The 26,049-nt window shown below is 48.8% G+C and overlaps 3 protein-coding genes across 9 annotated transcripts in view; all 3 read left to right on the top strand.

The window, feature by feature from the left end:
• The window catches only part of PPP6R1 (protein phosphatase 6 regulatory subunit 1), a 49,895-nt gene extending 41,615 nt beyond the window's left edge, over positions 1 to 8,280 (top strand). For 3 of the 7 annotated variants that reach the window (XM_035134593.2, XM_060281619.1, XM_060281616.1), the window contains exons 18-23: positions 731 to 882; positions 1,311 to 1,485; positions 2,455 to 2,537; positions 4,260 to 4,356; positions 5,294 to 5,419; positions 5,774 to 8,280. In XM_035134593.2, the coding sequence (XP_034990484.2) occupies positions 731 to 882; positions 1,311 to 1,485; positions 2,455 to 2,537; positions 4,260 to 4,356; positions 5,294 to 5,419; positions 5,774 to 5,777 (637 nt within the window). In that variant the 3' untranslated portion in view covers positions 5,778 to 8,280. Of the gene's footprint in view, positions 1 to 730; positions 883 to 1,310; positions 1,486 to 2,454; positions 2,538 to 4,259; positions 4,357 to 5,293; positions 5,424 to 5,773 lie in introns of those variants that run through there. The other 4 variants (XM_035134594.2, XM_060281617.1, XM_060281618.1 and 1 more) reach the window with 3 other exon arrangements.
• A 4,729-nt stretch (positions 8,281 to 13,009) lies between these two features.
• TMEM86B (transmembrane protein 86B) lies at positions 13,010 to 23,889 on the top strand. The gene is made up of 3 exons (XM_035134592.2): positions 13,010 to 13,139; positions 20,143 to 20,395; positions 22,569 to 23,889. The coding sequence occupies exons 1-3, from the start codon at positions 13,089 to 13,091 to the stop codon at positions 22,970 to 22,972; spliced, it is 708 nt and encodes a 235-aa protein (XP_034990483.1). The 5' UTR covers positions 13,010 to 13,088; the 3' UTR covers positions 22,973 to 23,889.
• Positions 23,888 to 26,049, top strand: part of PTPRH (protein tyrosine phosphatase receptor type H) — a 33,786-nt gene continuing 31,624 nt past the window's right edge. Inside the window, exon 1 of the mRNA XM_035134591.2 lies at positions 23,888 to 25,313. Coding sequence (XP_034990482.1) covers positions 25,263 to 25,313 — 51 coding nt within the window. The 5' untranslated portion in view covers positions 23,888 to 25,262. The remainder of the gene's footprint in view (positions 25,314 to 26,049) is intronic.

Genomic DNA, 26,049 nt, shown 5'->3' with positions numbered 1-26,049 from the left:
GGGGATTCGAACTGCTGACCTTCTGATCAGCAAGCCCTAGGCTCTGTGGTTTAACCCACCCGCGTCCCATATTGGAGGGGTAGGCAATGGCTTTTCCTTCGGATGTGGTAAACTATAACTGCCATCAGCCCCAGCTAGCATGGCCAATGGTATAACAGATGATGGGAGCTGCTATCCAAAACAGCTGGACCAGCCACTGCTTTACGCCCCTTCTCCATTAGCATTTCCAAATGCAATGGCCTTTTTGCTAGCTAGATCTAAGAATTTTTTCTTTTCATCAGCTAGCCCACCCCACAAATTACTTTATCCTATTGGATTGTTTTCTTTCCATTCATTCACTTGTGTTCTCCTTCACAGCCCTGGTCTCTTTCCTTCCTCTCTCCTCCTGGCATTTCAGTTAGTGCTTGAAGGGTGTCTGGCAGCATACGGGTTGCATAGCGAAGGACCCAGGCAGAATCCTCAGAACCTCCAGGGGAAAGTACCTTGTGTAGCAGGGGTAGGAGCCCAAGAGCTAGGGAGAGCTGCTGCCAGTCAGAGTAGGTGAATACTGGGTTAGAGGGACTCAGTGGTCCTTCTTAGTATGTGGCAGCTTCATGTGTTTCTGGTGTGGAGAGAGTTGGTAGTATCTCCCATTTGTCCAACAGGGTTGGGATGGAGAAACTTGACGGCTGTGTGCATGATCTAAAATACCTCTCTTCCTTTCTTCCCCATCTCCTCTTTTCATTTTAAGCAGGAGCCTTGGCAGCACAGATAGTGAGGACAGTGAAGACTCAGAAGAGGGAGAAGGAGGCGAGGAGGAAGATCCTGGTGGGGGCGATGGAGATGCCACACATGTCAGCAACGGTTGCGGTGAACAGACGGAGGGGGAGAGAACGTTAGGAGGTCAGGGTTCCAGAGAGACCCATGGGGTCCAAACTGGGGGATTTGGTAGTGGGTGAAAGGGAGGCGTGTCGCATCTGCTTATTGACTTGGGGAAGCTCTGCTACAAATAAGGAACAGCAGAATCCAACACAGACAAGCTTTGGGAGTGGGAGGGAGGAAGCATCATACCAATTCTTGGCCACATGGGAAAATAATTTATCTGAAACTGGAGGATTTGGTAATTCAAGCAGGAGAGGGATAGGTTTTGCCTTCATCTTCCTGCCATTTTCCTTGTGTGATCCCACTCTCACCCACTCACCCACCCACACTCTCATACACACACTCTCCACATTTATGTGATCATCAGTATCTGGGAAAGGTAGAGATTTCAAGGCCTGGGTTGTATCACTGGTTAGACCTGACCTCCTTTTCTAATCTGTTCTTCCCAGATCCTGACTGGGCAGATAGCCCCTCTGATCCTTCCTCGGAATCTATGGTGTCCTCGCAGCCTGCGGCAGCTGACACAGGAGCAGCGGTGTGGGATCGGCCCAACTCAGATGCCTCCTGCCCAACCACAGATAAGAATTGGGCCTCATTTGCAGAACCCCATATACAGCAAGAGAGGTGAGGCCTTGGAAGGCTTAACCTGTTTTAAGACCAGCTGGATGTTCAGAGCAGGAGACTATTTGGGTGTCAGAGGGAGATAATGAATCGACTGAGCTGTTGGAAGTCACTGGGGAGGCTGGTACTGAGGTAGATGGGTCTAAAAGGCATCAACACCTGAACATCTCTAGCTAAAGCATCTCTGACTGCCTTATAGGCCAGCTTGTTCACCAAGATCATCTGAAGGAGCACTGTTAGTTGACCCTGCATTACAGAGGCCTAATTGGCTGCAATTGGAATTTGGGTTCCCAAACTGTGCTCCATGGTCCGTTAGCGTCCTGCGTGCCTCATTCGGATGGTCCTGCAGCTTGGCTGTGAATTTGTGGTTGAAGACAGGAGATGGCACATTCATTGCATTACATATATTGATTTTTCGTTGTATTTTTTTTTGCTTTTTTTTTAGTTCTTACATTGTGTCACAATTTGAATTCTGTGGAATTTAAATCATTAATACAATAAAATATAATCTGTAAGAAATAAAAAAAACTACGAAAATACAGTGAAAAATCAGCCGACATCTAGCACAGCACATTACAATTGCTACAACAGGAAGAAAAATCATTAAGTGTCACACCACGGCACTCAGCAATTTTCAAATGGTCTGTGGGAGAAAAAAAATGGGAACCAGGAATCAGTTCATTAATGTTTCCAAACCCATGCTGTGGCGCCCTCTTCCAGCAGAGATTAGGTAGTCATTCACCTTGTTGAATTTTCAGGTATGCAACTGTTTCAGCTTCCTTGGTTAGACAGCCATTTAGTGATTATATTGCATTTTTTCTATGTTACTTTGTTTTCTTGTACAGTACTTGCGTATATTGTGCACAGCCTTGATATTTTACAAGTTGGAGGCATACAACTAAACTGAAATTAAAGAAGGATCTTTATTCTCTCCCCGACCCCACCTTATGATTTTATCCTTTTGGCCTCCAGGCCCCCCAAAGCACTTGTGGACCCTGCTTCCCCTGCAGCCCCCCCTCAGGAAGTGACGCAAAGCAATGTATCCACAGCAGGAGGTGAGTGGCGACCTACATCTTCTGACACAGGATGGCATCCAGAATATGAGGTGTTGCTTCTTCTCTTCCCTCCCACACAGCTATTCTCCACACTCCTTGGCACCTGCTGGTTTGCGCACTGTGAAATGGTTTACCTTACTGTTGCAAACATGTGAGCGATCGAGCAACACATTTTCTAGGTTGCTCGCCCGAATGTTTCTGCAGACTCAGTCCCTCACCTATGCCAAGTGATCTGTCCCTTTTGGAGGGAAAATACATTTGGATTGTGTGTGCTTTAGGCAAACAGTTGGCCAGCCGGTCCTTTCCGTAGGATGGTAGCACTGGGACCTGGCTGCTGGCAGTTTGACTTCTGTGACCTAAATAAAATCTGTAGTTGGCTGCTCTGCCTTAATAGAAGTGGCTGCTCTAACCTAGGGCATGGCCCAGATGATGCCATTAACATAAAATAGATTTCCTTCCTACCTACCTCCAAATGAAAAAAATAAAGTTCTAGTGACCACAGCGGTCACCTCATGCCTGGTTAGTGCTAAAGGCCCCCAATTGGCTGGAAAACCTCAGGGGTCCTGGAGGAGGCATAGCTCCCATGGTCCTTGTTAGGCAAACAACCACCCATTTCTTCAAGTTTCTCCTTTCTCTCTTTTCCCCTCCCCTTTGTCAACAAGGGACTTCTGTCCTCCACAAACGACTATAAGGCAACAGTAGCAATATAAACATAGAATAGCCCAGCGGTAGAGAGGGGGCAGTTTGGCGTAATGGACCATTCCCTTAGCATCTCAGCAGTTGGTTAGGATGAGAGAGCAACTTGCCCGTGTCTTTCCAGTGAGCTTCATACCTTGAGCAGGGAGGGTTTTGGACCTGGACTTCCCACATCAGAGCCCATCTTTCTAATGTTTGCGCCACTCCCTCTCCACCCTAAGCCACTTCCCCTGATGAGTCCAGGAGTTTCTTCAGCACATTCTTTTGTGCAGCTGTGGGAGTTTGCTGCCACCTAGTCGTGTGTAATGGTGTTGTTGCGTCTACTCTCGGGTAAAGACGCCCAAGTCCGTGCTTGTCTTTAACGGTTTTATTGTGCATAATATTTACAGTGCAGAGATAGCAGAAAACATGACCTCCTAGTCACTTGCAGAATCCAGGAGTGATCGTTTCCTGTTGCGCGACCAGCATAAGAGCTTGGGCACCCCGAAACGCCTCCTCCCGACCTTACGTTTAGTGGCGCGCCTTAATTCGGGTGCCGGAAGGGGCTGCCTGTTCCCCTCCACCTCTTGGTCAAGGCGGTGCGAGGGCTCTCCAACATCACTGAGCCTTGCTTCCTCCAACCCTCTAACTTCCTCATTCCTCCCACCTGACCCACTGCTGCTGCTCTCACTGGGCGAAGTGCTGGTCAGCAGGATGGCGGGAGGTTCCCTGTAGGAAGGTCCCCTGACATCGTGAGCTTCCTTAAACACCCAACGACTATGGTGCCTTCTGCTTCACTACTGTGTGTCTCTAGTACATATGAATGCAAGACCCCTGAGGGGGAGAAATGCAGGCGGTTTCTTCCTGGAAGCTCAGAAATAGCAGCTCCGTAGAGGCGAGGTTTGCAGCAGTTGAGAGCAGCTTGGCTTTCATACGTAACCCTTTCTGAGCCTGTCTGCTGCCTCTGAACGTGATGCACCCATCCCCATTTATCCACTTAGTAATGAACTTCTTTCCCTCCTTTTCTCCCCAACCCCACCCCTGCAGAAACCTCTAGTGTTCAACAGGAACCTCCCACTCCAGACACAGGCCCCCCAGAAGGGGGTGACCCACCAAATCCCGTCGCCATGACAACAGTAGCCAGGTAAGATGGTTAGGTGTGATCCGTGACACAGGTGGCTCTTGGCTCCCATGAAAGGTTGCTAAAGGATAGGCACCTGATTTTTAAGATGAATAAGTACACTAATATCAACAAAATGCCCCAAAAGTCGTCAGGTATATTGGAAGTGTATTAAAATATATATCTGTGTGTGTAGACACGTGTTGTAAACACACACACACACACACACACATACACACACAGTGTCTAGTTGGTGGAGTTAAAACATTTTTTTAAAAATAACCAGCCTTTGACATTGATGGTTGCCGTGGTAAATGTTATTCTGCCCCCTAGCAAGCAAGGCACATGGATCTAGTAATGATCCTACTTCTGAAAAACAAAAGAGAAAGGAACCACAACCCCAGGCTTGGGTGGCACAGCAGGCCAGGCCAGGCCACTGCTTGTTTTCCCAGCAGCATGGCAGGGGCAGAGGATTTCAGCAACAGGTACCAGCACACGGCTCATTCACATTGAACCATAGATTAGTATGCGGGTGGCGCTGTGGGTTCAAACACAGAGACTAGGTTTAATTTTAAAAATAATAATAATCAAAAACATCGAAAAATCATGGATTTTTATCCATCCTGCTGGGGACCATTAATTTCTGCAGGAGAAACACAGCCTGTTGAGGCAACGAAACAGATATAGAGGCCATATTCCTTGTGTGGTTTTATATATATATATCTCTCACACACATACCACATTTATGTGATCACCTGTATCTGGGAAAGGTAGAGATTTCAAGGCCTGGATTGTATCACTGGTTAGATCTGACCTCCTTTTCTAATCTGATTGTGAGAACAGTGTGTGTCATGTGAAATTTGACACTCGTTTCCAACGTTTGTGTGGTGTGACCAGGCCACAGCTGGGGGGGGGTGCTTCACTTGTGCTCGGCCACCAGTTCCCTCTCCTCTTTCCTCAGCAGCACAGTAGAGCCTCCCCCAACTACCTCTGATTCCGCCCAGCCGCTCCAGGGGACAACAGAGACTCCGCAACCCCAGCACAGCAGCTCCCAACAGACAGAAGAGCAGCAGCAGCCGGCAGCCAGGTGAGGAACTGCATGTAGTTGAGAGGAGATGAGCCTGCGAACTGCTCATTGCTCTGCCCAGGATGTAGGAAGGATGGCATCTGGGTTGGGAGTCCTTGGGTCACGGAAGAGGGTGGGATCCCCCTGCAGAACCTCTCTTCTGCTTCGGACGTCATGAGAACGAGAAGCTCGCTCTTGCTTTTTAATACCAAAAGGAGATGCTGAATTCCGCACGTGATGTAAAACCCCTGGATTGCGCAGCTAGCTGCTCCTTCCCTCCTGCGGGAATACCCGCATTCCTCCTTAACATGACGTGTGTAAGCTGTAGATGAAATAGTTAATATGCACTCACACCCCGTCCTTATCTTTCCCCAGATAAAGCCTCTCCGTGGGTCTCGTCACTGGGGAAGGCCCACAGCTGCTTGCTCGAACAAGTCCATTTTGCCAGGGACTGTCCCCAGTCCTTCCGGTGCCTTCACCCCTGTGGGCAGGTGGGGGGGGGGCAGAAGAGAAAGCAGCAAGGGGCAGCGAAAGAGCCCAGCCTTTCCCCCTATCCCACCCCGAGCAATCACTGAAGAAACCAGGACCTGGTACCGACGAGCACCTGCGAGAGAAACGGATGTGCGTTCCAAGCGCAAAAGCATCTTCCTCCTCCTGGCCCGTTGGTTGGCACAGCCCAGCAAAAGAGTGCCTCTCCCCCAGGAATTCTGCAGGGCGGGGGGGGATCTGTCTCTCCTCCTTTGGCCTCTTTCCCCTACGCCCCCTCCCTCCCAGTATGCATACATACACACTGCTGCACTGAGCAAAACCTGTCTGTTTTGATGCAATTAAATTTTATGCTTATATCGTACCAGAGGTCTTCTGATGGGGGGGTAACACTGAATAGGGCGGGGAGGACAACAACCCCACCAAGCAACAGTCTTGCCACTGTTTTTGAGGGCTGCTCTTCCACCTGACAGCCACACCTGCAAGCACAAGTCTGCCACATCTCCTCTCTCCCCAGCCCCCCCCCCCCCCGGTCTCCAAATTTGCCTGCAGGGTGGCAGGTCGGATTAGCACGGCAGAATTATCTCACAGGGTAAAGAAGGATCAGGAGGTTGCCTAAAGCGGCTTCTCTGAAGGCCACTGCCTCAAGTGGGGAATGAAGGGGGTGTGGTCCTGTGAGAGGTGCTGGGTTTGTCCTTTCCACGCTGGGATGAAATCGTGATATTTCTGCCCTCGTGACGCTTGTTTGAAGCTAATATCCCAGAGGAAACAATGGGTGGCCGAGGGGAGGAAGGCAGAGCCAGCCTCCCTTGTCTCCTGGCTGAAAATAGTTGCTTCCGTCCCCCACCTGCCTCCCCAAACATCACCATCATTTGGGGTTCTTCAACCAGTGTACTCAGTAAAAAGAATTTTTAGGAGAGATGTGTGCATACAACCATGTGAAATCTGGATTGACCCTAAAGTTTCCATCATATTGATTCTCCCACTGTCGGCATACATCCACCAGCTCACTGAGATTTAAGCTGGACCTCCTCCCAGTGGATTTTTGGCTTTCCCCACTCACTTTCCTTCCAGTATTGGTTTGTTTCCTTATCACTATTAAAGAGCTTCACCGGAAGCCCACAGTCTCTCCCGCAGAGCCAAGCAGCAGCATGGTGGGGAGGGGAAGCGCGATACCCTGTCATAGCATCTTCCCTCCCATGGTAGTGGTTCTTGAAAAAAGACATTGGGGGGGGGGAATGATACCCATGCCAGCAGCACGTGTTCTATAGTTGGTTTTGGAAATGATCCTTAGCCCTGCTCCTAACTGCAGCAACTGCTGGATCAAAATATTGCAATCTTTTCCCTCGGGAGTCATCAGTAACAGGGAGGGTTTCTTTCTCTGGGGTTATGTGGTGGGATTCACCTTGCAGAACTACAGTAAGTACATTGTAGAAAAGTAACTTTAGGTCCCCAGTTTATTCCCCCTGCATCCCTGAATATGTTTGGGTTGCGTGGGTGGGGTTTTCTCCCCCCCCCTCCATCTACTTAAAACCAAATTCTCCTGCCTCTTTGAGAGTTCTGGCTCAGAGTCCTGCACTTAACAACACAAAAGACCAAAATGACCCCGGTAGAATGCCCTAGGGACCTATCTTGCAGCCTCCCCTTCTCCATAATCTTTGTTCCAAAGAGAAATGCCCCCCCCCCACTTCCCAGTTACACTCCCTTGAAGGCCAAGGAGCTCTTACTCTTACCCCAACCAGATCCTGCTCCTTTTCTCTTGGGGCTCCTAGAAACAGGACTTTCCACCAAAGGCCTCAGAATTACTGCTTTTTCTCTCTCTCCTGGCCTCCCATCGAGCTGTTGGCGTGCTTTGGACTTTTCTGTAGCTCCTTTTTATAGTGTTCAAAGGAAAAAGAACTCACTGCCTCACCCTTGCCTCTGACTACAGAATTGGGACAAGTGCATTGCAAAAAAAGTTCAGCCAAGAACACCTTGAGATTTGGATGGGGACGTAACACCCAGCGCCCCTGGGGGCTCGGTGTATGCGTGGGGGTGGCAAGAAGATCTAATACCAAGGTTTGTGGAGGTCTGATTCGGGACATTGAGCGTGGTAGGAAGCAAAGTCACGGTGGAGGAACCTTTCCCTTTGCGTAAGCACTAAGCACGCTTCACCCCACCTCTTTACTTCCAGGTGGTCAGTAAACTTGTATCCCTTTCCCCCATCTCTCCCTTTCCTCTTTCTCCCACCCCCATATAAGTGGCAATATTTCTTGAAGCTCTTAAACCACAAAGGACAGAAGTGGCCTTTCGCGTTGTCTGCGTCATGCCATGTCAGTAATTTCTTTTTTTTCTTTTTCCCTGTGTGTGTGTATGTGTGTGTTCAGTTTGAATAAAGAGATTCTATGGCCGTAATAGACTTGGCTGTGTTTTTCTCCGAAACAATAGTTCCTTAGCTGCCTCCTCCTGCTCCGTATGTCGCCCCTCCCCCCAAAAAAATCACACACACCAGTGGTAGAGTCCTGATGTTACAGAATGGACTGTACTATCAATATAGGAAGCCACCTTAGAAAGAGCTATTTTACTTATCACCACCTTCTTCTTCCAAGGTGCTCAAAGTGGTGTACGTGGTACTCCTCATTTCATTCTCACAACAATCTTGCGAGGTAGGTTAGGCTCAGAGATGGTGACTGGCCCAAGGTCACCCAGGGAGCTTCATGGCTGAGTGACGATTCGAACCCTGTTTGCCCAGGTCCTAGTCCAGCACACTGGACCACTGGTCATTAAAGCTTAGTATTGACTACACCAGCCTTTCCTAAACATCTGTAGTCCAAAACATCTGGAAGGCAGCAGGCTGAAGACACCTAGTCTGCACTGGCTGGCAGTGGTTTCCCATGGTTTCAGAAATGTACCCGCCACTTCAAAAGAGGCAGTGGTGTGTCCACTCCTTTTAAACACACACACACAGAGAAATACCCCTGGACCCTCTAGTCAGGCATAGGCAACCTTGGCTCTCCAGATATTTTGGAACTGCAACTCCCATGATCCCTGACCACTGGCCCTGTTAGCTAGGGATCATGGGAGTTGTAGTTCCAAAACATCTGGAGAGCCAAGGTTGCCTATGCCTGCTCTAGTCTATGTTGGTTATCAGCCAGTTACTAATAGACCTTCTGGGGGAAGGTGATGGAGACGATGGTGGCTGAGCAACTGCAGACATTCTTAGATGAAACTGTTTATTTAGATCCATTTCAGTCTGGGGACTGAATCAGCTTTGTTCACCCTGGCGAATGATCCCCATAGGGAGAAGGACAAGGGGAAAGCAACCTTGCTGCTCTCTCTGTCTGGCTTTTGACACTCAACCGTGGAATCCTAGACGGGCTCTGTGAGATGCATGTTGGGAGAGGCACTGTTTTAAGTGCTTCCAGTCCTACCTGCAAGGTTGGTTGCAAGGAATGGCACTGTGGGAACGCTCCTTGCCCCCTTAGCATTTCTGTTGCGGGCTGCCACAGGGCACACTGTTGTTGTCCCCAGTGCTATTTAACAACTATACGAGGGCATGTGGAGCAGTTATTAGAAGATAGGAAGCAAAGTTTTCCAGCTGAGTTCGTTTTACTGTTCTTGGAGCTTGCATTTGTGTGTTCTGTCCTGCTTTTGCCATGTACACTGCTTTGAAGGCTCTATGCTGTGAAGCAATCTCTGCATTTGTTTAATATAAACAGTAATAAATCCTACCTGGATATGCTGGGGATTAAACCAGAGACCTACTGCAAGCAGAGAAAATGCTCCACCACTGAGTTACGGCCTTTCTTCAGAGCCCAGGTGGAGGATTCCAGTTTTGAATGGTTTTATTATGCAAAGAACTCATTGCTGGTAGACATCAAGCAGAGCAAGGAGTAGGCTGGGGTAGGAACATCATCCCTAATGTGCTAGCTTTTTACCTGAGGCGTTTGTTTGTTTGTTTTGCAGCCAAGGAACATAAAAAAATAGCTCCCCCTTTTTTCAACCTGAAATGGTCAAGTCTACACTACGTATGGGATGCAGGTGGCGCTGTAGGTTAAACCACAGAGCCTAGGGCTTGCCGATCAGAAGGTCGGCGGTTTGAATCCCTGTGACGGGGTGAGCTCCCGTTGCTCGGTCCCAGCTCCTGCCAACCTAGCAGTTTGAAAGCACATCAAAGTGCAAGTAGATAAATAGGTACCGCTACAGCGGGAAGGTAAACGGTGTTTCCATGCACTGCTCTGGTTCGCCAGAAGCAGCTTAGTCATGCTGGCCACATGACCTGGAAGCTGTACGCCGGCTCCCTCGGCCAATAATGCAAGATGAGCATCGCAACTCCAGTCAGTCACAACTGGACCTAATGGTCAGGGGTCCCTTTACCTTTACCTTTTCACTACGTACACATAGCTGCAAATAAATTGTTCTCTGTTGCAAGAGCCCATGGTCTTAGAGGCAGGTGGCTTTGCCAGGAAGAAAAGGGGCCTGGATAGGAATTGTAGCTTGGATACTGGAGGCTTAAATCAAGAGTAGTGAAAGCCAAGAGCCTGCCACCTTTCCCAAAATCCCTTTGCTATTTCTTTGGATGGAGAGGACATCCCGTAGGAGGTGATGCCATCCGCTGGACTCGTAGCATAACAACCACAGAGCAATTGATTTGAGCAGACAAACTAAAACATAATTGAGTGTCCCAGTAGGCAAGCAGCCAGGTAGTCCTGAGGGGCATTCAGTAAAATGGGGTGCCACCCCAGGAAAGGCCTTGTTTCTGATCTGTACATTTCTGTGCTTTGAACAATAGATGCACACACACACACACACACACACACACACACACTGAAATTCCATCTATCCAGCAGAGAGCTCAAGGTGGCAAACATGATTGTCTTTCCCCTGCCCTCAGAACAACCTTGTGAGGTAAGTTAAACAGATCACCAGTGGTCCAAAGTTACCTGATGATCTTCACAGCTACATAGACTTTCCAAGTCTGAACTCCGCAGCCCTAAACTCAGTTCACACCAATAGGTATGCTGTGCGTACATGCCACATCACAAAAGGAGCAAGCAATGCCTTCTCCGAGGAACCAAAGTCAAAGAAACAACAATTCCATTGCTCTTTACCTCGACAGAGGATTGCGTGGAGCAGTCCTCTTAAACTGGAGCAAGTCTTTGGAGATCATCAAAAGAGATATAAAACTATCTTCGGATCACACAATTAGGCATTGGGTTTTGCTGCTATTTCTCTCCTAGTGGCACATCCTGGGTGCTGGATGGTAAGTGCTGCCTTTGAGCAGTAGGCTAGACTAGAGGGGACTTGCTCTCTGTTAGCTGCACGGGAGTCAGCTACATTTTTTCCCTTTTTTGTCTTCAAGATCATACATTTCACTAATTTTATACGTTTCACCAATTTTACAATCATTTTGACATTTCAAAAATTGTCTTCCTTCCCCCTCTCTGTGGTTCCTTCAATTTTTAAAATATCTTCTGCATATCCAAATTAACTTAATTCACTCCTTTATTCATCTTCTTTAAATATGTGCTCTTATAAAACTGCAGGCTATTACAATAACCCTGCCAATGGTTTTATCTGTTTATAATTTATCTTTATTCAGTAAACCATTTCCATTCTTTTATAAACAATTTTTTTATTTTATCTTGATTCTTATTCTTCCAGTAAGTTTCACCATTTCTGCATATTCCATAAGTTTTTGTTTCCATTCTTCCTTTGCTTGGACTTCTGCTTCTTTCCATTTTGGGGCAAGTAACATCCTTGCCACTGTAGTCACATACATGAATAAGTTTCCATACATTTGAAGACACTCAAACTCAGGACGGAAGGGAGAAACATGCTAAGAGGAAGGCACGCTTGGTGAACCCTCACCATGATCAACTCCCTCCCAGAAACTTACGCCCCCACTGTGGAAGGACGTGGGGATCCAGAATTGGCCTCCACAGTCACGGACCAAGATGTCGGCTACATCCCCATGAATAGTCTGTGGGAGGCTAATCTCAGCATTCCAGCTTGGCCTTAAACAGAGCTATGCTTACTATAAGAGGGTCCTGTTTGCCTACCCTCTTCCAATAAAATTGTGCATACTTTATGCCAGGCATCCCCAAATGGCAGCCCTCCAGATGTTTTGGCCTACAACTCCCATGATCCCTAGCTAACAGGACCAGTGGTCGGAGAAGATGGGAATTGTAGTCCAAAACATCTGGAGGGCCAAAGTTTGGGGATGCCTGCCTTATGCTTATGATCTGGAAAGCAGCTATGAAATGCTGCCCATCAAGATCCACAAGACCCTGTGTGTTATGTGCACACAGGACTGGCTTAAGCATATGTGATGCTGGGGTGCAAAGATCCACCCGGCGCCCCCCCCCAGGTTGCCCAGTCCCAGGCGCGCAGGAGGGTGGAGCATCTTGCTGGCTTGGTCACCCCCAAACTTGGGGCGCAGAGCTGCCCGCAGCAGAAGAGCCCCCTGCGGTGCTCTGACTGACGGGCGGGCTCTTCCCTGGACTCAATTCTCGGTCCCGGGACTCTCGGCCTGCCGCCCCTGAGAGCCCGGCGCCCGGGTGCCCTGCACCCCTAGTGCCTATGGGTAAGACGGCCCTGTGCGCACATGTGATTAGCCAGGATCTTTCATGACCCACCTCTGCAGCCCCTCACGCCAGCTATTTAATAAATGGCTGCAGCCCTTCAGAGCACTAAGTAATAATAATAATTTTTTATTTATACCCCGCCCTCCCCCAGTGAGAGCCAGGCTCAGGGCGGCTAATAAAGGAGAATAAAGATGTTGCCAATCCTCTTGTTCCTCCTGGCCTGCCTATGTGAGCATGACCATGTGGTGAGTATGGATCAGCTTGTGCTTGGCAATGGTTTCTTTTAAACAGAACTTGAGGGTTCTAGAGCAGGGGTGGGGCAAAGCCTATAATATCATTCTCTGGTTAGGGAAGTTTTTAATGTCTTGTTGTATTTTTAATATTTTGTTGTAAGCCGCCCAGAGTGGCTGGGGAAACCCAGCCAGATGGGCGGGGTATAAATAAATTATTATTGTTGTTGTTATAATTATTATTGCTATTATGATTACTCTGGTACCAAGCAGAGATGGTGTGACGGGTATCGATTGCCGTCTTATCAGTTGGCCCCTTGTACCCTGAGGGAGTTGAAAGTCCACTTTGCTGCAAGGTGCAGGCATAACTGGCACCCTCTTCAAGATCAGGCAACGCTAGGACTGGCCATGGATATCCTGGAGCTAGATGCCCACTACAGGAAAAAGGCAGCGGCCAACGTAAGAGTCCGTATATCTGCTACAAAGGGTGGATGGAAGGGGACAGGAGAGGCACTGGTGGGAGATGGGGCTCCCTAGGAGGTTTATCGACCTGCTAGAAAACTGGGGGGGGGGGCAGCCCAAAGCTCAGTGCTTTGCTTGTCAAAGAGCCAAGGTTCAATTCCTGGCATTGTCTGGTAGGGCTGGGGAACAACCTTGCCTGGAACGAGTTGCTGTCAGGGTGTATAATGGCTCCCTGGTGGGCAGTGGTATTTACGGGGGTAGGGGGGCTGGGGGTACTGGAGTTGTAAATGACTTTTTTCATATCCCTGGATCAAGTTCATCCTTTTGGTTGAAGTCAACTAGATAGCTTTTATTGGGTTTTAAATAAATGTGCAATTAATTGTTACTCTTTTGAATTTCATTGTGTGGTCATCTTCCTTAGGGGATCATGCGAACGTTCTGAATAGTGCTTTTTATATAGGTCAGGGGGCACTGGGGGTGAGTTTATGGAACCACGGGGGGGGGGGCTGGCCTCAAAAAGTTTGGGAACCGCTAAGCCCAACCCACTAGCTGTCGGAAGCAGGTTAAGGCAATGTCTTCCTCTGAGAAACTTGTTGATGCCTTAGATAAGATGGCTGGGTTTTTTATTTCTTTTGCTGCACGCCTCTCCTTCATGGAGAACTCGGGAATCCTGGCTCCCTTTGTGTTGCTTCCTATTAAAAGAAGCACTGCACAAAACTCCCTGGTGCACTAAAACCTTACCTTTGAACCCAGGTTTCCTCCAATGTCCAAGTCCTTAAGGAATCCAGGTATTCGAGTGAAGCCCCACCCAGCTCTGCTAGCCCCTCCAGGGCCAGAGGACCCAGGAGGCCCATCATTCATCTCCCCTTTGGGTCACTAAAATGATGGAGCGGGTGGTTGGGTGGAGCAAGCGGAGAGTTTCTTCCCAAGCCCTCCTGTGTGCAAAAGAAGCCAGGGGGCCATTCCACGAAACTGAACTGTGAACCTTCTACCATATGTGGTGGACATGTCCAGAGATCAGAAAGTTTTGGGACATGATCCACGGAGAAATAAAAAAGTTAATAAGAACTTCACATAGCAAAAGACCAGAAACATACCTTTTGGGAATATTGAATAGTGATATTTCTAGAGAAAACACTAAATTCTTTCTGTATGCAACATCAGCGGCGAGAACCCTGGTGGCTAAGTACTGGAAGGGTAACCAGGTACTGACCAAAGAAGAATGGTTATGTAAATTATGTGAATATTTGGAACTGGCCAAATTGACGGATATAATAAGACTAAAGCCAATGAATACAGTCAAGAAGGAATGGAATTGCTTGAATGATCATTTAGAAAGACAAGGTTCTAATGTAAAAATTTGGCTGTGTCTAGAATGACCTCATGAATGGAAAGGGGAAACATACATATATACATACATATCTGTAAGAGAGAGGGCTTGCAGAGAGCAGCCCACTCTGCTTACTTCCATCAGATGGGAGAGCAGCAGCAAGTCTGGGAGTTCAAATCAGGAACAGGAAGGGTTAAGACGGGTCCAGGGCTCTGCAGAGTCCTGGTGGCTCAGCTCCAGGTTGGTAGCAGGGAAGCAGGGGAGGAGCTAGCTTCAGCAGGGGCTGGAAAGGAGGGAGGAGAGGGAACGGCACCTCAGGAGCCTGGTTTGGGACCACGGAGGACCCATAGAGCAAGGAGGAGGGGCGTTTGGAGTCTTAAAAGGGGGGTCAGAGCCCACAAGACGCCATTGTGGGCTTCTGCCCCATGCAGAGCAGACATGATTTGAGACATCTCACCACTGTATATAGCATGCACAATAAAACTATGAAAATCCAGAGGATGTGTGGAGTGCTTACTCGGGAGTAGCCAACACCCCATCTGTGACAGCAAGCCCACAATCTTTTGATGGCTACCCCGAGGGAAGAGGGCTGCAAATGTAGCAGCCGGCATGAAGTTGGCAGCATCTAAAGCAGAAGAGAGAGATGCCAAGGGAGGATTGGCATGCGTGAGGGGTGTAGCAGAGAGCAAGCTGCAGCCAGCACCCTGCAACTATGGAACGGCTCAAGCACCAGGTAGGCACCCGGGCACAGGGGAAGCCAGGCTTAGTGAACCGAGCAGCTCTGAACACAGCCAAGCCGGAGTGGAGGCTGGACAAGCAGAGAGGACACTCGGGACGGGCCAGCACTTTGTAGGGCGACCCTCAGCACAAGCTGGCTCTAAGGCTGAGAGGCATGGTGGCGTGGAAGTGCAGGAGGCTGAGAGGCGAGTCCGGGCAGAGGGGACAGACGGAGGGGAAAGGCAGCGGCCACAAGCTCCCATACAGTCCCTGGAAGGCAGCTACAGCTCAGCACAGACCCCTCCAGCCAGATGTGATGCAGAGGGACAAAGCCCGCGCGCGGGTACTTTCAAACGCTGACGCGGGAAAACAGAGGGAAGAGAAAGGCGGGAGATGCCTTTACAATGCACCCAGCCACTGGGTGGAACACTGCCCCCAGAGGAAGGAATGGCGAGAGCAGGCAGGCACAGACACAAGCCTGGATGCCAGATCAGGAGGGGAGGGGCCAGGCAGAGCACCAACAACTGAGCCCTCCTGTAACACCCCACAGCACGACAAAGAGATGGAAGTAAGTCTGCAGCTGCCAAGAGGCCAGACCCAGGAGACAGTCGGGCTTCTCTGCAGGGGCAGCAGCAATGATTTCCTATCGGTGGACTTTGCTAGGCAGAATCAGATTCCCCTTTTCCCAAGGAAGCTTCCCATGAGCGTCTCGGCCATAGACGGCAGGGAATTGCAGGAGGGTGAGGTCACGCAACAGACCCCCTCTCGGAAGATGACAGTGAACAAGCACGCAGAAGTGCTAGCTTTGGACTTAATGGACAATGACCCTGTGGGCAGCCAGCGCCGGGGAGATCTCACCTTTGGAGATGCAGACGGCAAGGAGCACTGCAGGAAAGAAGGAGAATCCTCAGGATCGCACCACATCAGCTCCCCAGGCGGATGGAACGACGCCGAGGCGGGGATGCAGGAAGAGAAACTGAGCCAACTCACCAAAGAGGACACTTTTACCCAGAACATACGGAGGGACTTGAGGGAGGGAGAAGGGGCAGGGGAAGGGCTTGCAGAGAAAGAGGGGTTACTCTTTAGCAATGATGCCCGGTATATGCCCCAGGACTCCCTCAGAGGGAAGATTCTCAGGCAATATCATGACAACCCCACGGAGGGGCATGCAGTACATGTCTTCACGAGGCTCACACCCAGTAAGGCCAGTCTTGGGCGAAACCCCAGAGCCTTCCCAGAGCAGGGGGAGGGGGAGATTGGGGGACCACCTATTGAGGCATGGGGTGAGAGGAGGGAGACAGTACACCAACAACTGGATGGAGACGTGGCAAGGAGCAATGAGGCTTACAAGGAGGGGGCAGACCATCACGGGGGACTGGAGAAGGTCTTCCACGGAGGGGACAGGGTCTGGCTGTGGTCAGAAGGCCTTCCCATGGGGGGAAGGGGGAAGAAGCTGGCACCCAGAAGGCTGGGGCCCTTCAAGGTTCTGACACAGATCAACCCTGTCACCTTCAGGGGGGAAGTACCTACAGCGAGAAAGGTCCATCCCGTGGGTCACAGGTCTTTGCTCTCACACTTTAGGGAAAGCCCAAGGTTCAGAGGACGTGACACACATCCAACACAAGACGCTGACAGGAGGGAGGGGGAGGAAATCACACAAAAGACACTAGACAGAAGGGTGGAGGGAGAAGGCAGCCAAGAGGTTCCAGAAAGAAAGGAAGAGGAGGAGGTCTACAGTGCCACAGCGAGCCCGGGCTCCCGGTGGGGGGAGGGGGGGTTAAAATGTCTGATGGCCAGGCAGGGCACTCCTGCTTCCCAAAACGCGGAGGCAACCACGCACACCATGCAAGGGGAGGACCGCACACTGGAACTGCACGCTCCTTTCTCCCACAGACCCAAACCACCACACGTCAGTAGCACAGGGAACACAGAGGGGGAGGGCGATCCCAGGTGGGGAGCAGGGGAGACGCAGACCCAAGGAGCCCTCCGGGAATCGGAAGCAATTTTCCAGAGGGAGGAGGAGGATGACAACGGAAGGAACTACACGGACCAGCCACCCAGCACCGACTGGGAACAGGATTTTACACACACTACAGAGGAGGAAGACCTGTCAGGCTTCCAGCCCTCTTTACAGACATCAGACCAGGCAAACCAGGCCTCAGAAAGGGGGGGGGAGCCTGGAGGGGGGGTGGATGTAAGAGAGAGGGCTTGCAGAGAGCAGCCCACTCTGCTTACTTCCATCAGATGGGAGAGCAGCAGCAAGTCTGGGAGTTCAAATCAGGAACAGGAAGGGTTAAGACGGGTCCAGGGCTCTGCAGAGTCCTGGTGGCTCAGCTCCAGGTTGGTAGCAGGGAAGCAGGGGAGGAGCTAGCTTCAGCAGGGGCTGGAAAGGAGGGAGGAGAGGGAACGGCACCTCAGGAGCCTGGTTTGGGACCACGGAGGACCCATAGAGCAAGGAGGAGGGGCGTTTGGAGTCTTAAAAGGGGGGTCAGAGCCCACAAGACGCCATTGTGGGCTTCTGCCCCATGCAGAGCAGACATGATTTGAGACATCTCACCACTGTATATAGCATGCACAATAAAACTATGAAAATCCAGAGGATGTGTGGAGTGCTTACTCGGGAGTAGCCAACACCCCATCTGTGACAATATCTATATATTAAGATGAAAATAATACTGAAATACAGATAAAATGTGAAATGTGAAAGGAAGTGTTGTGAGAATGATGGAAGTCTATTACTATTATTATTTTGTAAAATAGTGTTTATTGTATTGAAATATTATACTTTTCTTGATTCTTTTACTGTGTACTTTTCCTTGCATTTTTCCTTTTCTTTTTCTTTATATTATTCTTTATGTATGCCTTGGTATTGATGTATTTACTTTACAATAAAAATTATAAAATTATTTTTAAAAAATTGGGGGGGGGAAGAGAAACTGAACTGTGGGAGATCTCGGGACAGTGCGTAAGTAAACTGTAGAATTCACTGCATAGGTAAACTATGGAGTTTGCTTCCACATGATGTAGTGATCACTGCCCATGTGCACAGCTTTAAAAGGCGATAAAGCAAATTCGTGGCAAATAAGGCTCAAGGGCTACTAATGTTATGAAGGTTGCCTGTTACCCCTCCAGTGTCAAGGCTTGTATGCCTGCAAATACAAGTTGCTGGGGATCGCGGGCCAAGGAGTGCTGTTGTGCTCATGTCCTGCTTGCGGACTTCTCAGATGCGTCCGGCTGACCACTGTGAACACAGGATGCTGGACTAGAGAAATCTGACCCATCAGGACCTCTCTTATGTTCTAAAGATGGCACCTTCGCTATCATGAGTGTTCAGAGTCCATGAAATTCTATCAGCAAGAGACAAGTGGAACACTCCCATTTAATAGCAGGGAGAAAACTGGAGTCTCATTTGGATTTTGGTCCTAGGATTTTTATTCCTAGTTTTGGTGTTTATACTAGCAGTTTCTTTTTGTTCTTTGACGCTTTTACACACACACACACACACACACACACACACACACACACACACACACTTTTTTTGGGGGGGGGCAATCTTTGCAAAGGATCCAGGATTTTTTTTGGGTCTGAATAACTATTATACTGGGAAACTGCAATCTATATTACTTGGCCAACCATCAAAATAATGAACAGCAAAACCTTTGGAGTTGGCAAAGGCTGCATCCACAATTTGTGTTCCCCACTGTACGATGAAAGAGTGAGAACAAGGAATTTGCATTCTCTGTCAAACTTTGGCTTTGGAATGTACAAGTTCTGTGTTTGCATATTAGAGTTCTTGGATATTTGACTAGGTGTTGAAGAAACCTGTTATAACCTGCTTGTCAGTTCAGCCGAAGCACAGCACACAATGCTGTTTGAAATCAAATGGCGAAACTGGAAGCAGCAGCATAGCGTGGATTGCCAGCACCCAGGGTAGGGCAAGCGTGTGCCCCCCCCCCCGGTGGGTTGGGCAGCTGGGGTGGGGGGGCACTCAAGGAGGGTGTTCTGTACTGAGCTGAATCCTAGAACAATAGGATCCAGAATGCAGCAGTCTGATTGGTCCACAGGAGCCACCCAATCCAGCTCCAGGTGGAAGTGAATCAGCAACCTGATTGGCCTGCAGGAGTGAAATTTACTCGGAGTCGAGAGTGAATTTCATACTCTTTATTCAGCTTCTAGTAGCAAAAGAAGAATAGCTTTCCCCCCAAAATGTCTGCTATATATACACATTATTTACACATTGGGCCTTGCGTGATTGGCTACTTCAGGACTGCTCCTGTAGGCCAATCAGGTTGCGGATTCACTTCCGCCAGAAGCCTGATTGGCTGCTCCTGCAGGCCAATCAGGTTGCTGATTCACTTCCACCTGGAGCTGGATTGGGTGGCTCCTGCAGACCAATCAGACTGCTGCATTCTGTATTCTATTGTTCTATGATTCAGCTCAGTACATAACAGAGGGTGAATAGAGCCCGCCTCCAACAGGCTCCTTGCCCGCTGCGTCCATTCACCAGCCCACTAGCAGAAGTAATTAAAAGACACAGAAAACAACAGTAGTCACTATTAAACAGACTAATCAGTGTTAACTGCTGCCGCTGCCCGGGCAAGCTAGCCTGGCATCCTTAAGAAATTATAATGGTGGGGGTGCCTGGCCAGATTGCCCGAGTGAGGAACCTACTGTTAAAAGCATAAAAACAACTTAAAACAGCCACCACCTAACGTAATACACAGGTAAAATGATAAAACGCCAACCCTATTCATCTGAAAGCAGATTGGAATAGTCAAGTCTGTAAGGAGCTTTGAAAAACAACCAATGGAAGAGCAAAACACACCCTGCAGAGGAGGCGGGATTCCACAAGGAAGGGGCCACCACAGAAAAAGCCCTGTGAGTTGGTGGGAAGAGGAGGCTAAAAGGAGGGGGGAATCACTGAAGAACTCTCTTTTCATGTCGCATCCTTAGAAAAGGAGTTTGCTGTATAAGCTACTGCCTTTCGCCATCTCCTGCGCGTCGTACTTCATCCTCTGGCTTCCTGACAACAGTGTGCAGAGTGCCATCGTCAAATGCCTCCCGGTCCTTTCCTTGGCGTTCTTCGTGGCTTCCCATGCCTACAGTGTGGCCGTTTTCACACCATATGCCCGCCACATTTTCCGAGGCCTGCTGTTCTCAGCAGTAGGGGACATCTGTTTGGTGTGGTCAGAACTTTTCCTTCCAGGTATGAGGTTTGAGGGACCCGTGGGGAGGAGCCCTGTTGTATTCTGTTAACCACCAGTTTGCATGTTACGATGTTTGTACTGTGGGGAATTCAGTAAGGAGGGGGAGAGCCATGTCCACTGCCTTGAGCTCCCTGCATACAAGATGGGATAGAAATGCAGTCATATATAAGTGCTGGTTTTGACCGATAAAACCTTAAACATCTCAAGACTGCAATACCTCAAGGACCGCCTCTTTCCATATGAAACTACCCGGACCCTGAGATCATCTTCTGAGGCCTTCCTTTGTGTGCCTCCTCCTCAAGAGGTCCGCAGGGTGGCAACACGAGAACGGGCCCTTCTCTGCAGTGGCTCCCCATCTGTGGAATGCTCTCCCCGGGGAAGTTCGTTTGGCGCCTTCATTATACACCTTTAGGTGCCAGGGGAAAATGTTCCTTTTTAATCAGGCCTTTGCTTTGATTGACATCCTATGCCCTTTGGGGGTTTTTTTTTTTTTGAGGGGGGAATTATTGGGTTGTTGTTTTTATTTTGATTATATATTTTGTGGTTTTTATATACCGCTCTGAGACCTCCAGGTATAGGACAGTATATCAATTCAATAAATAAATAAATAAGTAAATAAGTAAATAAATAAATACAGTAAATAGAAACAAATAAAACAGCTAAATGCAGCAAAAAGTGCCCAAAACAACACCAGCAGGTATCAAGACAACAGCAGGAATCTAGGCAACCTAGTAAAACAGGGCCCAAATAAGAAGGAAAAAATGAATATTTATCAGCACTTCAAAATATATGTTAGCCACCGCAGATGTGTGCAAATGCTTGATGTTTTTATTAGGTTTTTAGATATGCTGTACCCAGGTATTATTATTATTATTATTATTATTATTATTATTATTATTATTATTATTATTATTTATTATCTTGTCCAGTCTGCAAATCTGAATTCATCCATCCACAAATACTATCTCTCGCCACATGGGGGCACCAGCAACACACATATCTCGACAGACGGGATCATTTCCTTTTAGAAAGGCCAGGAATAACATCCCCATTGGAAAGATCTGGGGATATTTCTCTTCTGGGACCTGCGCTGGCTGATGGCAACATCCACCCAACGGGTGTTAAAATCTAATTCGCATCCTAGATAAACGGGTGCATCAGATCTTAGTAAAATCTAAGGATTAATGTGAAGGGCGGAATCAGTCGTGGGTGGCATGATAAGGCTGAGCCTCTTACTTGCCTCCCTCTGGCCAAAGGGCAGCCCCATACCAGGGCGAGGAGAGATGAGGTGGCAGCAAGACTGTGTATGCCACAGGTCCTGTGTTGGCCATTTAAAGCAGTCTCATGCCACTTCAGGTGGTCATGGCTTCCGTCTAGGAAGTACCATTTGTTAAGGGTCCTGAGAGTTGCTAGGAGACCCCTATTTCCCACCCCCCACCCCCGAGCTACAATCCCCAGAGTGGTTTAAATAACAATCCCTCTATTCAGGGAACTGCACCTCTGTCGTATAATGTAGGTAAGGCCTTCATTTCTCCTTTTCCAATCTTAAATCCAGTTCCCCATTTCTGTGTTGGTTTGCGATTATTTCTTTTTAAGTCCTCACAGAAACTCTCCAATCATTTTAGTGCAAATGTCTCCTAATACACAGTTCTGCCTTGTTTACAGGTTCTGCAAAATTGTTTTCCCCTAATCTAATACAGTCGTACCTTGGTTGTTGAACGCCCTGGAACTCGAACGTTTTGGCTCCCGAACGCCGCAAACCCGGAAGTGAGTGTTCCGGTTTGCGAACATTCTTTTGGAACCCGAATGTCCGATGGGGCTTCCGTGGCTTCCGATTGGCTGCAGGAGCTTCCTGCAGCCAATCAGAAGCCACGATTGGGTTTTTGAACATTTTGCAAGTCGAACGGACTTCCGGAATGGATTCTGTTAAACTTCCAAGGTACGACTGTACATTGTGTGTGTGTGTGTGTGTGTGTGTTTCCACCAATGTAGGCGTTTTTATGCACACTGAATTTACTGCAAAATTCTGTGAAGTGCAAATTTCGAAGGATGGCTGCATTTTGGTCTGTGTATTTGTTTCAGAAAATGAGAGCTAGGTAGATTAGCCTTTAAGTGCAAAGTGTTTCAAATTTCTCTCTGTGTGTGTGTTTTCTCCTTTTTCTCTCCTCGCAGGGACAGCTGCTTTTGCCGCCTGCCATGTCTCCTACATCTTAGCCTTTGGCCTGGGCCCCTTTCGGCCCCTCACCTTCCTGGTGGTTCTGGGGTTGGTGGCCACAGCATACGTCACCCTTGTCTTTCCCTGCCTTGAGGGTGTCTTTGCCTACGCAGGGCCAGCCTATGCGGCCGTCATCGGCACCATGTGCTGGCGTGCGCTGTCCCGCACAGAAGCCCAGCTGAGCACTTCGCTTGGCAGCGTGATCTTCATCGTGTCCGATCTGTTTGTCGTCCTCCATCACTTCTGCTCCTCCTCGCTGCCTCATGCCCGCTTCCTGATAATGAGCACCTACTTCACAGCCCAGGCATTGATTGCGGTGTCTGTGGCCTCTTCCCGGAAGCTCTCTCAGAAGGAGAACTGAGCTCAGGACCTGGACTGCTGTCGAGTTTTAACCATTTTGTGTGCAAGAGAGAGGACCACAGGAACCGGGCCTCCCGACTCCTCCCGAGTTCAGCTATAGCTTTCTAGGCTCTGTCCTTCCTTCCTCTCAGGAGCTCAAGTCTCCTCCCTTCCCCAAAATCAATTTTGCTTTCTCATCTCTTCCCTTCATGCGCTTTCCCCAAAGCAGTGGAAAGTAGTTTGTTTACGGTAAAGCAATAAGCTTTCACACTATAATGCACAGTGTTTGCAGATCTACACGTCTGTTCAATAGCGACAGCTTAGCATGAAAAGCAAAAGCAAGATTGTGGTGGGGGGAATAAAGGGAAATGAACCCAGATAATACCTGCTCTCTCCATCTCACAATCTGCTACTCTCGGGGCCAAAAATCATGTATGAGGGGCCGTGTCATCTGGCATGTCACAGACCCTTGGAAATCAATTAGGTCCGTTCATTTCAATGGGTCTGTACTGAGTAGAACTAACCCCAGATACAACCCTTGGCTTACACACAACAACCAAAAACCACACTAGGATAATACCTTTTAGTAACGACTGGAACAGGCACCCCCAAACTGCGGCCCTCCAGATGTTTTGGCCTACAGCTCCCATGATCCCTAGCTAACAGGACCAGTGGTTGGGGAAGATGGGAATTGTAGTCCAAAACATCTGGAGGGCCGAAGTTTGGGGATGCCTGGACTGGAATGTCACAAAACAGTGTGCAAGCTTCTCAGTTCTTCTGTCTCGTCTTCACTTTAGATGACAAGCAAAACAACAAGTTTTGGGGGAAGGTTAAGGAAGCTTGCCATGATTCTGAAAGCCATACTGAAGACTTCGCTGTCCAGCTTTGCTTCTCCACCAACACCCTGCAGCCTCATTTTAGTGTGAAGAAGAGTTATTGAAAACACAGAAGCTTGCTCACTCTTTCAGTCGATTCTAATAAAGGCATTGCCCTACTGACTGTGTCCTAATGTAGATCAGGGGTATGTTCACATTACCTTTTACTCTGCATCCGGTGAGTTCCTACTGCTAGATTTTGAAGTCATATTCACACGACATTAGCCATATTGATCCTAAATTCAACTACAAAATTGGATGCGGATTAAGCAGTGAATGTATCCTACCATGACAGCTTCATGAATACAAGTTCTGGGGGTTGTGCAGTTGCAGGGGCAGGGAAACCAAAAAGGTCACGTGCGGAGGATGAAGAAACCCCTGCCCCTTCTCTGATGTGATCAATACCATGCAAATGCGGCTTGAAATGCAGCAGGGGGGAATTGACCTTGCTGTGTTTTAGGCCTCTAATGCAAACAGACTCCACATCTGCCTAACCGGCGGCCACCCAGATGTTGTTGGACTACAACCCCCATCATCCCTGATGCTTGCCCATGCTGGCTAGGTCTGATGGAAGTTGCAGTCCACATCACTGTTTAGGGAAGCTTTTGATCTTTAAGAAATTAGTGTATTCTAATATTCTGGGGAAACCCAGCCAGATGGGTGGGGTATAAATAATAAATTATTATTATTATTATTATTATTATTATTATTATTATTATTATTATTATTATTCTTGGAGAGCCACAGGTCAGACCCCTACCCCCGCCCCGGTTTAGGTGTTGAAACAGCAACCTGGGCTACTCTTAAAACTAACATATTTACCCACATCATTTTAACACAGGGCTGGGGAGCCTGTGGTGCTCTCCAGATCATAGAATTGCAGACTTGGAAGGGACCACGGAGGTCATCTAGTCCAACCCCATGTAAGGAATCCTTTTGCCCAACGTGGGGCTCGAACCCACAACCTTGAGATGAAGAGTCTCGTGCTCTTACCAATTGAGCTATCCCATTCCATATATTGTTGAACTCCAGGGTTTCTGGCAAGGAGTCGGAAGATGTCAGGGATTTGAACTGGCAGCCTTCTCCGTGCAAACCAGAGACAGTACTCTGCCACTAAGCTACGAGAGAGAGAGAGAGAGAGAGACTTAAAAACAAACAAACAAATCAGCACTCTCCAAGTTTGGGCAAAATAATGGGGGAGTTGTTTGCCCAGTGGGTTGCTGCTGGTGGTTTTGCCGCTGGCTGATTCACTTCCTCCTGAGTTGTGGGTGTGGAAGGAGGAGGGGACAAAGCTTCTGCCCAGCCAAAAGGGAACAGGTGCGACAGCAGGTAGAAAGGAAGATCAGGAAGAGAGTGGCCAAAGGTGCATGGTGTCGGGATGGTAACTCCCTTCTGGGGGAGCTGGGGATTGTTTACAACCCTGGGGCCTGTTGGCTGATGGCATCTCGCATGCTACGCCCAAGAGGAGGTTGGCTGCCCTTGCTGCTGGTAAGTGGATTTAAAATACAAATAAAAACAAACCCAAACCCTAACCCACTCCCCCTACTGAGCTGTTTCATTGGCATAAAGAGCTGTTCCCTCATCTCTAGGGTTGGTTGCGCCTCCCCGGTAAAGGAAGAATCCCTGGATATAGAGCCACTGCATACCAGAAGTGGCTGCAGCAGTATGGTGTAGCGGTTAGAGCGAACGGCTAGCATCTGGGAGACCAGGTTCGAATTCCCACTCGGCAGTGAAGCTCACTGGGTGGCCCTGAGCCAGTCACTGCCTCTCAGCCTAACCTACCTCGCAGGGTTGTTGTGGAGACTAAATGAGGAGGGGGATAACCATATACGCCACCTTGAGCTCCTTGGAGGAAAAGGTGGGGTGTTAATGCAACAGACAAACAAACACAGGACTCTGGCTTATACTGAGTCAGACCATTGTTCATCTAAGTAGTGTCCACACCAGATAACAGCACCTTTCTAAGGTTTCAGACAGGGGTCTCTGGTGGCCTTACCAGTGCAGATGCTGAACCTGGGACCCTTTGCATGCAAAGCAGGTGCTGTACAGCTCTACCCCAATCTAAGGCTGGCGTAGGCATCATCTCGCCCACACCCAGCAAGACACAACACAAAAGGAAAACGCATTTGGGAGGGAGGAGGAAATACTCAGCCACTAGTTCTTAGTCTTGTTCTTGAATGTGGGGCCATTGAAGCAGCTAGTTTAAGAGCCAAACTAGGCATGG

This window comes from Zootoca vivipara, chromosome 13 (genome assembly GCF_963506605.1).
Source record: "Zootoca vivipara chromosome 13, rZooViv1.1, whole genome shotgun sequence".
Classification (NCBI taxonomy): Eukaryota; Metazoa; Chordata; class Lepidosauria; order Squamata; family Lacertidae; genus Zootoca; species Zootoca vivipara.
Note: the sequence above shows the minus strand (reverse complement) of the source record. Positions and strands in the feature narration are given on the sequence as shown.